Genomic DNA, 18259 nt, shown 5'->3' on the forward strand with positions numbered 1-18259 from the left:
GCATTTATTGCTCATTATCTTGCACTGCTGATCCTTGGGCCTTGAAGCATTGCTGTATTTGTGGTAGTTGGAGAATCACAGATATTGATGCTAGAACAGAGATGGTTATGGGGAGATTGATGGAGATGTTCAAAAGCATGAAGAGTTTTGATATAGTTTCCAGTCACAGTTTCTGTTTGTGGGTGTTGCTGGCATTTATTGTTCAGAGTGGCAGGAGGGTCAGGAAGCAGAGGACACAGATTTAACGGAACCAGAGGGAGAAGAGAATTTTTTTTTACGCTGAGTTGTGATCTGGAACGCGCTGCCTGAAAGGGTGGTGGAAGCAGATTCAATAGTAACTTTCAAAAGAGAATCGGATAAATAGTTGCAGGATGAACAGTTGCAGAGCTATGGAGAAAGAACGGGCGATGGGGTGGGGAGGGGAGTAGGTCTAATTGGATAGCACTCTCAAAGAGCTAGCACAGGTACAATGGGCTGAATGGCTACTGCCTGTGCTGTAAGATTTTATAATGCAGCAACAGCATAGGAACAGGATTATATGCCCAAGTCAGGGTGGGTGTTTGGAGGTAAGTGTGTCCACGGATCTGTGGTACCATGTGTTCCAACTCACTGGTAGGGCTCGCAGGGCAGGGAGGAGCTATGGAAGTGAGCTTGGTATTGCTGAGGGCAGTGTCTGTTAGGTGTCTAGAGGACTGGGTGTGTTTCCCCAGCTCCCATGGCCTCCTTTCAACAGTGCTGTGTTCATTTGGCATTAAGGAGCTGCTACCCTCATGGTTTCAGGATGTTAGCACTGGGAATGGAACATTTCCCCTTTTGGGGGAAATGTGTCCCATCAAACACTCTTCAGGGTAGGTACAGCACGAGGTTAGATACAGAGTAAAGCTCCCTCTACACTGTCCCCATCAAACACTCTTCAGGACAGGTACAGCACGAGGTTAGACAGAGTAAAGCTCCCTCTGCACTGTCCCCATCAAACACTCTTCAGGACAGGTACAGCACGAGGTTAGACAGAATAAGGCTCCCTCTACACTGTCCCCATCAACCACTCTTCAGGACAGGTACAGCACGGGGTTAGATACAGAGTAAAGCTCCCTCTACACTGTCTCCATCAAACACTCCCAAGACAGGTATAGCACAGGGGTTAGATACAGAGTAAAGCTCCCTCTACACTGTCCTCATCAAACACTCCCAGGGCAGGTCAACATCTGCCACCCAATTGATCACTAGGGTTGATTCAGCTGATCTTGCTGTCTAGGCAGGTGTCCCCCTTCCCTCACAGCTCCATGTGCATCCCTCCTGAAGCTCAGCACGGTCACAGAGGATGACTCCCTAGAAGAGGACCACTGTGCCAGTCTAGGATATATGATGTAGCTACTCCCCTGCTAGACTAAACCTCCAAGACTTCAGACACATCCAAGTAAGGCACTGCATGTGGCAGTTTGCTGTTCTTTTATTTAAAAAAAAAGGGGTAAGATACAGAGTAAGGCTACCCCTACATTGTCCCATCAAACACTCCCAGGACAGGTACAACACTGGGTTAGATACAGAGTAAAGCTCCCTCTACACTGTACCCATCAAACACTCCCTGGACAGATTAGCCTGCCACTTGGTACGGAATCAGGATATAACCCACCCCGCCATCCTAACCCCACCCCAACACTACGAGGCTACTAATATTTTATTTCTCACTGTGTCTCAGGGAGGATGGCTAAGCTGGTTACGGGCCGGCAGGAAGACTGAAGCCCATTTACCAGATGACAAAAACAAATCGGTGAGTGATCGCCCATCTGGCCTAGGAAGGAGCACTGCCCACACCAGGCATAGGACATGGCAATGGATCGTCCTTACATGCACAGCAATGCGCTGCCTCTCCGAGTGTTGAGATGCTGAGCGTTGGCTCCCTCTGGGCCAAAAGCGCATGCAATTCAACGCACCTTCTGGAGCTGAGAATAATTATTTGTGCAGAATATCCCGTTGGCGCCACCACCTGGGTTCCCCCTTGAAAAATTATTTTCTGGTTGTGGGTGTTGCTGGCATTCAGTGCCATGAGATGGTGGTGGACTGCCTTGGAATGCTGCAGGCTCACTATGGTATTAGGTAGGGAGTTCTCGGATTTTGACCCGGTGACGATGAAGTAATGATCAATGTACGCCCAAGTTGGAATGATGTGTGACTTCCAGGGGAATGTGGAAGTCCGAGTTGGAGGAACTTGTTTCCATGTGCCTGCTGTCCTTGTCCTCCTTAAGTGGGTGGAGGTTGCAGGCTTGCGAGGTGCTGCCAAAGATGCTGAGTTGCTGCAGTACATCCTATAGACAGTACACACTGTCACCGTGGTGCGCCAGTTTCTTGAAGGGCAGAAACCAGCCTCTGCTCAGTGCCTCACTCTGGCCCCCACAGTGGAGTACATGACATGCTGAGGCTTTAGCGCGCTTGTTTGCACCGTTTTTATTTAAGCTCAAAGTTTTCCATTCAGCCATGAGTTGACCAGAGCCTGTGGAGTTGCTCCCACTTGACCCGTTGTGGTCTCTGATGGAACATCGGAAAAGGAGGAGGCCATTTAGCCCCTCAAGCCTGTTCTGCCATTCAACCAGATTACGGCTGGTCTGCAACCAGGGGAGCACCTGACTACTGTCGTGCATGCTGCCGCAGTCTGATATGATGGAGTCATTCTTGTATCTTCACGCTCTCCCCTTGTGCACTGAGAGATCTGACAGGGTGACGCAGTTGAAGGATTCGGGGACTGATGAACAGCCTTGACAGGCTGGGGAGTGATTGCTTCTTCCACGGCTGTAACCACCTTTATCCCAACTCATAGGGGTCTAGTTCAGTACGACAGGAGGGTTTAATGGGTCCCCACAACCCATACAATTGAGGTGGAGGGCCGCCCACACCCACTGGATGCAAGAATCCTACTGGATTCAGAACTGGAGCTCCAGCCTCTACTTGCCAAGACTTTTTTTTATCCTTTCATGGAATGTGGGTGTCACTGGCAAGGCTAGCATTTGTTACCCATCCCTAATTGTCCTTGAACTAAGTAGCTTGCTAGGCCATTTCAGAGGGCAGTTAAGAGTTAACCACATTGCTGTGGGTCTGGAGGCCAGACTAGGTAAGGATAGCAGATTTTCTTCCCTAAAGGGTGAAGCAGATGGTTTTTTTTTATGACAAACGATGATAGCTTCACAGCACCATTACTGGGACTAGCTTTCAAATCCAGCTTTTTTTTTTTTTCATGAATTAATTGCCGTGGTGGGATTTGAACCCATGTCACCAGGGCCTCTGGAATACTAGTCCAGTGTCATTACACTACCGTCTCCCCAACAGAGGAGCAGAGAGTTTGAACCCTCCACCTTCTGACCCAGAGGTGGGAGTGCACCAGTGTTGGGTGAGAACAAGATTGGAGTCGGCTGTGATTGCCCAGCTCTGAGTGAAATACCTGAAGTGCAGCCCCCTTGAGTGGAATACCCAAGCATAATCGGACACCCCATACCCCAGTGAGAGTCAGTGCCCTTGAGAGTGGGAAAAAATTGATCTAATTTTCCTGCTGTTTTGTGCACAGATTGTGTGGGATGAGAAGAAGCAGCGATGGGTGAACCTGAACGAACCCGAGGAGGAGGTAAGCATCTAGTCCAGCAACACTCCAGCTTCCTGCCAATTATTTTTATTATAAATTATTGGGATGTGGGAAACACTAGCAAGGCTGTCATTTGTTGCCCATCACTAGTTGCCCTTGAGAAGGTGGTGGTGAACTGCCTTGAACCACTGATAGCGAGTTTGATACAACTGAATGACCAGTTCAGAGGCCAGTTAAGAATCAATCATCTTGCTGTGGGCCTGGAGTCACATATAGTCTCAGACCGGGTAAGGACAGCAGGTTTCCTTCCATAAAGGACATTAGTGACCCAGTTGGGTTTTTATGACAATCCGACAGCTTCATGGCCACTTTTACTGATCCCATTGTTTTATTTCCAGCAGACTGCAGGCTGTTGTACTGCAATTGGTGTCAGCATCTCTGGGTTATAAAGAGGGTTCCTGGGTTCTGTTCTCCTGCTGACTGCTGGCACAGGCTCCCGCAACAAGTGCAAGGACCTGGATAAATTAAAACTGCCTTGATCGTACTGTGGCGAGGTGTGGAATATCTCTCCTGGGCCTGCCAATGGTTCACAGTAATCCAGTTAGAGCCAGCAGCTCACCATGTGGAGAATTGCAGGAGCAGACACATGTGGCCCATGCAGCTTATCAGCAGGTGGCAATAGTCTATAAGTTATCTGAGGTTGATTTCTGGACTGGCGTTTGGAGGGGTTGGGGGGCTAGTGGGAATAGGGATTTGTTGAGGCTAAAGGCACAGCCTGGTATGGCAGGGCGGGAGGGAATTTCTGATCTAATTCTCATTTGAAGCCGAAGTGAGGAGTGTGAAGTGAGTGGGCTGCGGCAGAATGTTGGAGTAATGTTGCTTGTGTAATTGCAGAACAAGCCTCTTCCTCCACCACCGAGCATCCCAGTGTCTGCTCCTGCCTCGGCTTCCACTCCCTCGCCCGCTCTTGCAGGTGGCCCACCTAGGAACAGGTTCTCCATGAAAGCAGGTGAGGTTTCGGCTCGGTGAGGCTCATGCATGCTCTCGCTCTTTCTCTCGCGGGCGCGCGCTCTCTCATGGCCGCCCTCCTAGGAACAGGTTCTCCATGAAGGCAGGTCAGGTTTTGGCTCTGGGTGAGGCACTTGCTTGCACTCTCACACTTTCTCTTGAGGGAGCAGAATTCTTGAGATGCATTCAGGAGAACTTTTTTGGCCAGTATGTAGCAAGTCCAACAAGAGAGGGGGCAGTTTTAGATTTAGTTTTAGGAAATAAGGATAGGCAGGTGGAAGGAGTGGCAGTGGGAGAGCATTTTGGTGGTAGTGATCATAATTCAGTCAGTTTTAACATAATTATGGAAAAGGACTGAGATAGAACAGGAGTTAGAGTTCTCAATTGGGGCAAGGCCAATTTTACTAAACTGAGGACTGATTTAGCGAAAGTGGACTGGAAACAGCGACTTGAAGGTAAATCAATGTCAGAACAGTGGGAGGCATTCAGAGGGGAGATTCAAGGGGTTCAGAGTCAAATCACGGCCAAATCTAGAGCCCCATGGATGTCAAGGAGCCTACAGGGTAAGATAAGGCAGAAAAGGAAAGCTTATGTCCGACACCGAGAACTCAATACTACAGAAAGCTGAGAGGAGTATAGAAAGTGGATGGGTGAAATCCAGAAGGAAGTTAGGAAAGCAAAGAGAAGACAGGAAAGAATATTGGCAAGAAAAATCAAGGTGAACCCAAAGATGTTTTATCAATTCATTAAGAGTAAGAGGATAACTAAGGAGAGAGTAGGGCCCATAAAAGACCAAAAAGGTAACCTATGTTTATGGGCGGAAGATGTTGGTATGGTTCTTAATGAATACTTTGCGTCTGTCTTCTCAAAAGAGGAGGACGATGCAGATATTTTAGTTCAGGAGGAGGAGTGTGAAGTATTGCATGTGATAAACACAGGGAGAGAGGGAAGTATTAATGGGATTAGCATCCTTGAAAGTTGATAAATAACCAGGGCCAGATTAAATGTATCCTAGGCTGTTAAAAGAAGCAAGAGAGGAAATAGCAGAGGGTCTGACCATCATTTTCCAGTCCTCACTGGATACTGGTGTGGTGCCAGGTGATTGGTGAACTGCAAACGTACCTCTGTTTAAAAAGGGAGCGAAGGATAGACCGAATAATTACAGGTCAGTCAGTCTAACCTCAGTAGTGGACAAATTATTGGAATCTGCTGTGTATCTTCCAACACTTTTTGTTTTTATTTATTCTATTAACCTATTTTGTTATTTTTTGTACCTGTCCACTAGCTGTTAGTAATTTTTATACTTGGACCACATACTTCTCAGCATCTCCACAGTTTATAGCTTTTCACCGTTTACAAATTATTTTGATTTTTTGTAATCAGAAAGATACCTTTGTGCAACTCCTGTTTAACCGATGGTTAACTCTCTTCCCCATTGCCCCCCCCCCCACCCCCCCCCACACAGGTACGAAGGCTCGTTATGTGGATGTCCTGAATCCCAGTGGATCGCGGCCTGGTGGGGTTCTGCTGCCCCCCGTGGACCTGTTTGCCCCCCTGGCACCGATGCCTATTCCCACCAACCTCTTTGTGCCGATGCCAGGTATGAAAAGTTGCTGTCACAGTTGGCCATATGCTTATTACTATGTCAGTGTTATAAAGTATTCCTTCTCCTCCTCTTCCCCCCAGGGTCCTTGTGCTGTCCAGAGATGGTGAGGCCCCTGATTAAAATAGTCTTGCATTTATGTAGCACCTTTTGTGACCTCGGCATTTTCCGAAGTGCTTTACAGTCAGTTAAGTACTTTCTTTGAAGAGTAGTCACTGTTGTAGGAAACGCAGTAGCCAAATTATCAACAGGTTCCCACAAACAGCACTGTGCTTATGACCAGATCATTTGTTTTTATTTATGTTGGTTGAGGGATAAATAATGGCCAGGGCACCAGGGAGAACTCCCCTACCCTTCAGTGAGAAACAGGCCAAATACAATACGTTGAGAGGGGAAGTGAAGAGGAAATTAATACTTGCAAAGAGAGAATATGAGAATAGAATGGCAGTTAACATAAAAAGGAACCCAAAAATCTTTTACCAGCATGTAAATAGTAAGTAGGTAGTAAGAAGTAGAGTGGGGCCTATTAGGACAAAGAGGTAATGTGTGTTTAGAGGCGCAGGGCAAGGCTAGAATATTTAATGAGTACTTTGTATTGGTGTTTACCAAGGAAGAGGTTGCTGACAAAATATCAATAGAAGCGAAGATGGTGGAGGTAATGGATGGGGTGAAAATTGATAGGCAGAATGTACTGGAAAGGCTGGCTATGCTTAAAGTGGATAAATCACCTGGTCCGGATGGCTTGCATCCCAGGTTGCTAAAGGCAGTGGGAGTGTAGATAGTAGAAGGGCTTGCCGTAATCTTCCAATCTTCTCTAGATACAGGGGAGGTGCCAGAGGATTAGAGAGTGGCAAATGCGACACTTGTTTAAGAAAGGGTGTAAGGACATTCCTAGTAACTACAGGCCGGCAGTTTAATATCAGTGGTGGGTAGGTTTCAGAAACAATAATCAGATCAAAAAGGTACTTTGAGAGGTTTGAATTAATTAAGGATCGCAAGTATGGATTTGTAAAAGGAAGATTGTGCTTGACTAATTGAATTTTTTGATGAAGTAACAGAAAAGGTTGATGAAGGGAAAGCAATGGATTTATCTATAGATTTTGAGAAAGCATTTGACAAAGTACCACATGAAAGGCTGGTTAACCAAATTGAGGCTCATGGAATAGGAGGGTCAGTGTCAGCTTGGATAGAAAAATTGGCTTAAGGATAGAAAACAGTGAGTTGTGGTAAATGATTGTTTTTCAGACTGGAGGATGGTAGACAGTGGTGTTCCCCAGGCGTCAGTGCTGGGACCACTGCTTTTTTTTGCTAAATATTAACGACTTGGATATTGGAATAGCGAGTAGAATTTCAAAATCTGCTGATGATGCCAAACTCAGAGGATTTTAGATTTAGAGATACAGCACTGAAACAGGCCCTTCGGCCCACCGAGTCTGTGCTGACCATTAACCACCCATTTATACTAATCCAACACTAATCCCATATTCCTACCACATTTTCACCTGTCTCTATATTCCCCTACCACCTACCTATACAGGGGCAATTTATAATGGCCAATTTACCTATCAACCTGCAAGTCTTTTGGCTGTGGGAGGAAACCGGAGCACCCGGAGGGAACCCACGCAGACACAGGGAGAACTTGCAAACTCCACACAGGCAGTGCCCAGAATTAAACCCGGGTCGCTGGAGCTGTGAAGCTGCGGTGCTAACCACTGTGCCACTATGTGGCAAACAGTGAGAATGATACCAATCAACTGCAACAGAACATAGATAGGCTAGCAGGATGGGCAGACAGGTGGTCATGGAATTTAATAAAGAAGTGTGAGGTGCATTTTGGCAGAAGGGATGGGGAGAGGCAATATAGACTAAATGGCACAGTTTTAAAGAGTGTGCAGGGACAGAGGGACCTGGTGGTTCATGTGCATTGACCCTTGAAGGTGACGGGACATATTGAGAGAGTAGTTAGCAAAACAGATGGGCTTCATAAGTAAGGGTATTGAGTACAAAAGCAGAGAAGTTATGCTGAACCTTTATCAAGCTCTGGTTAGGCCCCAACTTGAGTATTGCGTCCAGTTTCTGGTCATCACTCTTTAGGAAGGATGTGAGGGTCACTGAGAGGGTGCAGAGGAGATTTACCAGAATGCTTCCAGGGATGGAGGATTTTAGTTACAAGGTTAGGTTGGAGAAGCTGGGGTTGTTCTTAGAGCAAAGGAGATTGAGGAGAGATTTGATCGAGGTATGCAAGATTATGACAGGCTTAGATAAGTTAAAGAAAAGCTGTTCCCATTAGCTGATGGTACAAGGAATGGGTTGGCATCCTTCCATCTATGAAAGATGGTGGACATGCAGCAAATAATCCATTTAGGTGCGATGTCTTCTCTTGATGCATCTTTGCTGATGGCTGTGAAGGCCAAATCTCGAGAGGCAGGTTCTGCCACAAGTGCCACACGTGAAGTATAGAAAGTGTACTTAAAAATATAATTAGGAGAGCGAAGAGGGGGCATGAAAAAATACTGGCGGGCAAGATAAAGGAAAATCCCAAGGCACTTTATAAGTATATTAAGGGAAAGAGGATAACCAGGGAAAGAGTAGGGCCCATTAGGGACCAAAGTGGCAATGTGTGTGTGGAGCCGGAGGACATAGGTGAGGTTTTAAATGGTTTAAATGATGATCTATGTTCACTATGGAGAAGGACGATGTAGGTGTAGAGATCAGGGAGGGAGATTGTGATATACTTGAACAAATTAGCATTGAAAGGGAGGAGGTATTAGCGGTTTTAGCAAGCTTAAAAGTGGATAGATCTCCAGGCCCAGATGAGATGTATCCCAGGCTGTTGTGTGAGGCAAGGGAGGAGATTGCAGGGGCTCTGACACAAATTTTCAAACCTCTCTTTAATCAAGGATAGTCAGCAAGGCTTTGTCAGGGAGAGATCGTGTCTAACTAACTTGATTGAATTTTTCGAGGCAGTAACTAGATGTGTAGATGAGGGTAAAGCAGTTGATGTAGTCTACATGGACTTCAGTAAGGCTTTTGATAGGTTCTGCATGGGAGATTGGTCAAGAAGGTAAGAGCCCATGGGATCCAGGGAAATTTTGCAAATTGGATCCAAAATTGGCTTATTGACAGGAGGCAGAGGGTGATGGTCAAGGGTTGTTTTTGCGATTGGAAGCCAGTGGTGTACCACAGGGATCGGTGCTGGGACCTTTTTTGTAGTGTACATTAATCATTTAGACATGAATATAAGAGGTACGATCAGTAAGTTCGCAGATGACATGAAAATTGGTGGTGTCATAAATAGTGAGGAGGAAAGCTTTAGATTACAGGACGATATAGATGGGCTGTTAAGATGGGCGGAGCTATGGCAAATGGCATTTAATCCTGAGAAGTGTGAGATGATGCATTTTGGGAGGACTAACAAGGCAAGGGAATATACAATGGATAGTAGGACCTTAGGAAGTACAGGGGGTCAGAGGGACCTTGGTGTACTTGTCCATAGATCACTGAAGGCAGCAGCACAGGTAGATAAGGTGGTTCGGAAGGCATATGGGATACTTGCCTTTATTAGCCGAGGCATAGAATATAAGAGCTGGGAGGTTATGATGGAGCTGTATAAAATGCTAGTTAGGCCACAGCTGGAGTACTGTGTACAGTTCTGGTCACCACACTATGGGAAGGATGTGATTTCCCTGGAGAGGGTGCAGAGGAGATTCACCAGGATGTTGCCTGGGCTGGAGCGTTTCAGCAATGAAGAGAGGCTGGATAGGCTAGGGTTGTTTTCCTTAGAGCAGAGAAGGCTGAGGGGGACCTGATTGAGGTATGCAAAATTATGAGGGGCATAGATAGGAAGAAACTTTTTCCCTTAGTGGAGGTGTCAATAACCTGGGGGCATATATTTAAGGTAAGAGGCAGGAGGTTTAGAGGGGATTTGAGGAAAAAAAATTTCACCCAGAGGGTGGTTGGAATCAGGAACACACTGCCTGAAGGGGAGGTCGAGGCAGGAACCCTCACAGCATTTAAGAAGTATTTAGATGAGCACTTGAAACGCCATAGCATGCAAGGGTACAGGCCAAGTGCTGGAAAATGGGATTAGAATAGATAGGTGCTTGATGGCCAGCACAGACACGATGGGCCGAAGGGCCTGTTTCTGTGCTGTTTAACTATGGCTCTAAGTGTCACTGAGTTGTTGTTTTTGATCGCGCCTGTTGCCAAGCTGCTGTAGCCACTGCTCGTCATGGTCGTGCACACCAGTCCCCAGGATGTGTTGTCATTTCCCTCTTTCGTCAGCTAGTGACTCCCAGGTGTGATAGTCGACATTTAGGGCCTTCATGTCATGCTTGCAAGCATCCTTGAAGCAGAGCTTTGGACACCCCACTGGTTGCCTGGCCCCGGCTACCTCACCATACAGAAGGTCCTTGGGTATGTGATGGTCTTCCATCCTGCGGACGTGTCCGATCCACCGAAGCCCCCTCTGTTTGATTAGTGTCAACACGCTTGGGAGCTTTGCCTTTGAGAGGACTGTCACATTTGTGATTTTGTCCTGCCAGGATATACCCTGAATGCACCGCAGACACAAGATGGAAATTATTGAGCTGCTTTTCCTGGTAGCTGTAAATCACCCATGTTACAAGGACGACGGGACACAGATTTAATGTTTTGAGCATGAGGTTAAGGGGGAAATGTGAGGAAATATTTTACACATTGTGTGGTAATGACCTGGAACTCGCCTATGAGAGTAGTGGAAGCAGAGGCCATTAATGATTTTAAAAGGATATTGGATGGGCACTTGAGGGAAATAAACTTGCAGGTCTAAGGGGATAGAGCAGGGAGAATGGGACAGAGTGGAAGGAACTCGATGGGTTGAATGGCCTCCTGTGCTGTAATGACTCTGAGATTGTGTCCACGCCATAGAGTGGAACTTGAGGCCGTGACTTTGAGCTGAGGGAGTACAACCCACTGAGCCGCAACAGATCCTGTTGGAAAAGGAGGGGGAGGTGGAAGAGGTTGGGGGTTGAAGGACAGCATCTCTGATGGGAAGTCCTTTGCTGGGGTGTCCATCCTGATAATGGGCTCGAGTCCTGCCGAGTGGGACTCAACACTGCCACTTTCTGACTCGGAGGTGACAGTGCTCTCGACTGATGTTCAGTGTTGTGGCCAGTGCTGCACTGGGACCTGGGTCAGTCCTTCAAACTATCTGGGGAACCCTACTTCCAGTCAGAGAGAGAGAGACTAACATTGCTGTTTGTTGTGTTTGCAGGTGAGGGACCTCAGCCTCCTGAAGGAAGCCCAGCAGAGAGTTCACAGCCTGTGGAACAGACACACCCTGAGGCAAACACACAGCCCGAGGTACCAGTCTGCAGTCTCTCATTTACACAGCAAGTACAGCACAGAAACAGGCCATTCAGCCCAACCTGCCTATGCTGGCATGTATGCTCTGCATAAGCCCCCTCCCATCCCTCTTCATCTCACCCTATCACCATATCCTTCTATTCCTTTGTCCCTCACGTTTATCCAGCTTCCCCTTAAATGTATCTATACTATTCACCTCAACCACTCCCTGTGGTAGCGAGTTCCACCTTCTCACCATTCTTTAGGTAAAGAGGTTTTTCCTAAATTCCCTATTGGATTTATTAGGGACTATCTTATATTGATGGCTCCTAGTTCTGGTCTCCCCCACAAGTGGAAACAACTTGTGTACATCTACCCTCTCACATCCCGTCATCATTTTAAGGACCTCAATCAGGTCCCCCCCTCAACCTTCTCCTTTCTAGAGAAAAGAGCCCCAGTTTGCAATCCAGCCTCAGACTCGGGACTGATTTGCTATCTGTGAGCTCATTCCCCCTTTTGTATATTTGTTTTCTCTTATCCCCTGCATGCCTACAGTCCTGATTCCCACTGGGGTGCTGTTTCCACAGGAGCCAGGCACCCTCTGGTGGCTGTGACAATGTGAACCCAAACAGCAAGCGTTGGTAGGTTGTTCAGCATTGCAGGCAAGTCCCACACTGGCTCACCTCTGCACACTTACTAAGAGGTGGAGATCCGAATCATATTGCCCACCCACTGCATTCCCTCCAGCAATATAGAGAATGAAACCTGGCATAGACAGATTTGAGGGGAGAGGAGAGAACAAATAAGATGGAAACTAAGTTTGCAGAATTACATAATTGTTACAGTGCGGAAGGAGGCCATTCAGCCCATCGTGTCTGCACCGGCTCTCCGAAAGAGCAAATCACTCAGTTCCACTCCCCCACCTTCTCCCCGTAACCCTGCACATTCTTCCTTTTCATATAACTGTCTAATTCCTTTTTGAATGCTTCAATTGAACCTGCCTCCACCATGTTCTCAGGCAGCGCATTCCGGACCTTAACCACTCACTGCGTGAACAAGTTTTTTCCACATGTCAGTTTTGTTTCTCTTACCAAATACTTGAAATCTGTGCCCTCTCATTCTCGATCCTTTTGCAAGAGGGAACAGTTTCTCTCTATCTACTCTGTCCAGACCCTTCATGATTTTCAATACCTCTGTCAAATTTATACTGAATGCTTCGCTTCTCCTTTTCTAGATTTTTAACCCAGTACCAAATGTTGATTCATCGCCTTATGAGCCTGAGGGTTTCCAGTCTGGAGAGGTAAATTGATACCAATGCTAAACCACATTGCAAGGTTTATTGTTGAAAGAGGTGGCTCATTTCCTCCCACCGACAGTAGCCAGCTCCCTGACTGGGTGATGCTCCCGTTCCCCCATCTCCTCTGCTACCCATTCAGTTGATGATCTTAATAAAGGAAAACATGCCGCTTTAAGTTTGAAACTGGTTTTTTTCGCTCATTTTTCTCCAGCTCCCTGTCTCCCTTCCTGCCCTGAACGTGGCTCCTTTCAGTGGGGTACGGGCTGCGCATGTGCAGGCTGTCTTCAGTCTCACCACAATGACTCTTTAATGCGTCAGCCTAGAATCCCAGAGGGCTATTTCGCTATTGAAGGCATCACGGCTGAGCCCAATTCTGACCTTGCTGGTGTCCCATGCAACCAAGCTGGTCAGTGGGAAGCTGATTAGGAGCAGGAGTCCTGGCTCATTAATCATCCTTCCCTTAGTCAGGACAACTGGGATTGATTGAGGCACCAGGACACTGACTGTTACCAGCTGACTGGCCTGGAAGAGAATGGAGACCTTTTTGCGGTCTGTACAGCCTGAGCTGCTTGTGGACTAAACCAGCTGGGCCATCAGGGAACATCTAAATTTGCTGATCCTGTAACTTCGTCTTTTCCAAAAGCAAAGAACTTGAATTTCTGTAGCACCTTTCACAACCGCAGGATGTCTCAAAGTGCTTTACAGCCAATGAAGTACTTTTGAAGTGTAGTTGTAGTAATGTAGGAAACGTGGGAGCCAATTTGTGCACAGCAAGATCCCACGAGCAGCAATGTGATAATCGCCAGTTATCCTGTTCTGGTAATGACGGTTGAGGGATAAACAATGACCAGGATACCGGGGAGAACTCCCCTGCTCCTCTTGGAATTAGTCTGTGTTGCATCCACCTGCAAGAGCAGATGAGCCTTCATTTTAACATCTCATCTGAAAGACAGTGGCTCTGACAGTGCCGCTGTCCCTCAGTACTGCACTCGGAGTGTCAGTCTGGATTTAGTGCTGAACTCTCTGGAATGGGAGTGAACTCACAACCTTCAGAGACGAGTGTGCTACCTATTGTTGTACCTGTTTGTTCTCCGGTTGAGACCTTCACAGCTGCAGGATTGATCCAAGGGCATTCTGGAGATTACAGCAGCACTTCAAAAGTGCTGCATTGTCTTTGGAGCGCTTTGGGATATCTGAGGTTGTGAAAGGTGCTATATGAGTGCAAAGTCTTTCTTTCCTTGGATGCCTTATGATATAATATTGAGGCCGCTGTGTTAAATGTTTCTGTTTTCCAGGCTGCCCCTCAGCCTGTCCAGGGTCCTGCACCAGGAGCCGTTCAGTTTTACAATCCTGCCCAGTTCGCCCAAGTGAGTACTTAGTTGTTTTTGATTTTAAGTTCTGCTTTGCGATAATCTATTTAAATCTGTGGAGAATGTTAATGTCTAGTGTACAGGCAATGCATGTGTTGGAGAGGCTGCAAAACAATCCACTGTGAATGCTTGACAGAACAGTGCAGAGAGAGCTTTACTCTATCTAACCTCGTGCTGTACCTGTCCTGGGAGTGTTTGATGGGGACAGTGTAGAGGGAGCTTTACTGTGTATCTATCCCCGTGCTGCACCTGTCCTGGGAGTGTTTGATGGGGACAGTGTAGAGGGAGCTTTACTCTGTATCTAACCCCGTGCTGTACCTGCCCTGGGAGTGTTTAATGGGGACAGTGTAGAGGGAGCTTTACTGTGTATCTATCCCCGTGCTGCACCTGTCCTGGGAGTGTTTGATGGGGACATTGTAGAGGGAGCTTTACTCTGTATCTAACCCCGTGCTGTACCTGTCCTGGGGAGTGTTTGATGGGGACAGTGTAGAGGGAGCTTTACTCTGTATCTAACCCCGTGCTGTACCTGTCCTGGGGAGTGTTTGATGGGGACAGTGTAGAGGGAGCTTTACTCTGTATCTAACCCCCGTGCTGTACCTGTCTTGGGAGTGTTTGATGGGATAGCGTAGTGCCAGACTCCCTCCCCAGTGTTTCCCATTTACTAATTAGTGATGTGACTTGATTTACAGCCCTCGACCGGCACTGCAACCTCTCGACCGGGGCGTTTCGGACAGAGGAAGTATCCGACGTTAAAATGAAGAGACGTAGAATGAACCCTGAAACGAACGAAATTGTAAACCCTTAATTGGGACTGTGCAGGTGACGTGTTGTGATGTTTGCAATTACAGGCAATTAAATCAGAGCGGTGTGTGTTTTAAATCATTCTTTCAATTGAAGGGGCCTCCAGAAATGCCAGCGATTACTGCATTACAAAGCCCTTTGAGAGTTGTCGAGGGACTAAAAACTGAAGATGTGTGAAATGTAATTTTGTTTATTCCAGGCTTAGCCAGTTAATTAATGAAGCTGAGTTTAAAGGGAGCTTGTAGCTACATGGCTGAGGTTACAATGCAACGTGATATAAAAAACACACACCCTCTGAAAGTGACTGTAAATGTCAGAGCATCTATTGCGCGGCGGAATTGGCATAACCTGATGTCATGCCCAGAATAATACCCAGCACCAAATCATTCTTTGATTGCTGTAACTGTTCAGTTTTAAATGAGCAAATTGTGTTTGGGTGGGGGGAGGTAAGGGAGGGAAATGCTGGAAGGATTGTCCCTGATGATTTGTATTTAGGTAATATATATATATATATAAAAGGCTGATGTAAGAGTATTGTATAGCCAGACCCACCTGTTGTACATTAATACTTTGAAATATCTGGAGACTGTGTGAATAAATATTAACACGTGCAATATAGATGCTATCTTTCTCTTATTCTGGGAGAAGATCTGATGGGACATGGCACGAGGAGGAGAGAACACCTAGACAAGCTGAAGGGCTTTGGTCCCCTCAAAGGATCATCTCCCTCCCTGTGTGTGTCAAATTGAACAGTATTCTAACGATGATGGTCCAATTGCCTGATAAACAGCAACATTTAAAACAGCCACAGAAATGCAGTGTAATTTGGGAATAGTTTTGTACAGAATGAAATCTGATCTCAAGCCCTACAAACAATGTGATTATCCCCCAACCTCACTTCTCGTTAATTTTCTTTTACCACCCCCCCCCCCCCCCCCGCTCCCCCCTTCTAGTTTAGAGTCCTCTTTTTTTCATATAGATGGCAGAACATTTCAGATTCAGAGGCTCCCCTTGCTTGAGGAGTTTATTTTCTTGTGTTGATGCACACTGTAAATTGTTGAAAGGAAATAAAATATTTTGTGTTCTGGAACACTTTCAACCTCTTGCTGGGCCTGCATTTTGTTGATTTTGTTTACTCATTCGCAAGATGTGAGCGTTGCTGGCAATACTGCCATTTATTACCCATCCCTAATTGCCTTTGAGAAGGTGGTGGTGAGCTGCCTCCTTGAACCGCTGCAATCCATGTGGGGTAGGTACACCCACAATGCTGTTAGGAAGGGAGTTCCAGGATTTTGACCCAGCAACAGTGAAGGAACAGTAATGTAGTTCCAAGTCGGGATGATGTGTGGCTTGGAGGGGAACTTGTAGGTGGTGGTGTTGCCACTCGTCTGCTGTTCTTGTCCTTCTAGGTGGTAGAGGTCATGGGCTTGGAAAGTGCTGTTGAAGGAGCCTTGGTGAGTTGCTGCAGTGCATCTTGTAGATGGTACACACTGCTACCACTGTGTGTCGGTGGTGGATGGGATGCAGAGCAAGTGAGCTGCTTCGTCCTGGATGGTGTTGAACTTCTTGAGTGTTGTTGGATCTGCACTCATCCAGCAAGGAGAGTATTCCATCACACTCCTGACTTGTGCCTTGTAGATGGTGAACAGACTTTGGAGAGTCAGGAGGTGAGTTACTTGCTGCAGAATTCCCAGCCTCTGACCTCTTATAGCCACAATATTTATGTGGCTACTCCAGTTGAGCCTCTATCAAGCTCACTACCCCTTTAAAAGCCAACTGCACCGGGGACTAGTAAACATCTGGACAGCGTAAGCTGCAGCTGGCCTTTTACCTCCAGTTTGGAGCACCTTAACGTAGGACAGCGCCAAAGCCTCAGAGGAGATTCATTAGGATAAGAAAATTTAAGCTGAGACACTAGGGCATTTAAAAAAAAACAAGTTATCTGATGGGGTTCAAAATTTGAGGGAGTTTCATGAGGTGACTAGTGATAAGCTAGTTCTACTGACTGCATTGTCAGAAAACAGTCTTGACAGAATCATCACCCGTCACAAGAAAACAGTCTGACAAAACCATTGCAGTGGAACGGTCGAAAGGCAGGGGTGAGGTAGAGATGTGGGCTTATCCAAGAGGGAATCAAGCTTGTGTCAGGTTGGAGAGTAAGGTTGAGGAGTAGTGATGGGTCGGGATAGGGATTTTGTGGGGGGGGGGTGCATATGGGTGGTGGCGCAGGTGTAAAGTACCCTTGAGGGGAGAAATGACTGGGTAACGGGAGGGAGATAGATGCAATGGGCTCTGGTCTGGAGCAGCAGACACAATGTACATGTGAATGGACGGTGAGGAAATTCAGCTTCCATTGACATGTCATAGATTAGAAACGAGATGTCCAGGTTGTAAACAGGAAGGAGGCAATGAGAGAGTCCAAAGTATGAAGAATTTCCTGATGCCTTGGTGTCTGAATGTTGCCCTGTAACTGTTTCGAAGCTTGGTGTTCAATCACAGCGTTTCCATTGGCCTGTTCAGTTTCTCTGACCAGCCTTGTGTGGTGATATTGGACCTTGGGAGGCCCCTTCTCCGCCAATGCACCCAACCCCCACCACAGTCCAGGTCATGACCTCCAATCGTCTGTCTGTACACTCGTGTCCAGTGTGTGTCTGTTCTGATCTTCTCTTCTTTGGCCTCCTTGTCTCGAGACGCAATGGGTAAGTGCCTGGAGGTGGTCAGTGGTTTGTGGAGCAGTGCCTGGAGTGGCTATAAAGGCCAATACTAGAGTGACAGACTCTTCCACAGGTGCTGCAGAGAAAATTGGTTGTCGGGGCTGTTACACAGTTGGCTCTCCCCTTGCGCTTTTGTCTTTTTTTCTGCCAACTGCTAAGTCTCTTCGACTCGCCGGTTCTGATAGTCCATTGTGAAACCACCAGGAATTTGCCAATGGAGATCATTCTAATCTGAATATTAGTGAGGCTGCTTCTCTTGGTTGGGTTGCCAACTTTGGTTGACCATATTCCTGGAGCTATCACTATATGGTGACCTGGCATTAACTACTTCACCCCTATAATCCTCCCATCAGTTCCCAAAGTGGCTTTCTTTTAATTTTCTCCAGGGTGTTGCATTTAGCAGAGTCGCTAGGAGATTAATCTTTAATTCCTGGAGACTCCAGGATATTCCTGGAAGGCAGGCAACCCTGTCTTCCAGATCGAAGCGCCCTGGAGGCCGCCAACTTTTCGTCTGATGCCCGGGATCAGCATCAGCGCCCTTCAGGCCCCCCCAAGTGTCGGTTCAGGGCG

The 18259-nt window shown here is 47.0% G+C and overlaps 1 protein-coding gene across 3 annotated transcripts in view; it reads left to right on the forward strand.

Moving 5' to 3' along the window:
* sec16a (SEC16 homolog A, endoplasmic reticulum export factor) overlaps positions 1–16074 on the forward strand; it is an 85202-nt gene extending 69128 nt beyond the window's left edge. For all 3 annotated transcript variants that reach the window (XM_068012054.1, XM_068012057.1, XM_068012055.1), the window contains 8 exons: positions 1700–1771; positions 3557–3613; positions 4466–4580; positions 6045–6179; positions 11437–11525; positions 12742–12807; positions 14100–14171; positions 14864–16074. In XM_068012054.1, the coding sequence (XP_067868155.1) occupies positions 1700–1771; positions 3557–3613; positions 4466–4580; positions 6045–6179; positions 11437–11525; positions 12742–12807; positions 14100–14171; positions 14864–14932 (675 nt within the window). In that variant the 3' untranslated portion in view covers positions 14933–16074. The remainder of the gene's footprint in view (positions 1–1699; positions 1772–3556; positions 3614–4465; positions 4581–6044; positions 6180–11436; positions 11526–12741; positions 12808–14099; positions 14172–14863) is intronic.
* The last annotated feature ends 2185 nt before the right edge of the window (positions 16075–18259 follow it).

The sequence above is a fragment of the Heterodontus francisci genome, chromosome 32 (assembly GCF_036365525.1).
Source record: "Heterodontus francisci isolate sHetFra1 chromosome 32, sHetFra1.hap1, whole genome shotgun sequence".
NCBI lineage: Eukaryota > Metazoa > Chordata > Chondrichthyes > Heterodontiformes > Heterodontidae > Heterodontus > Heterodontus francisci.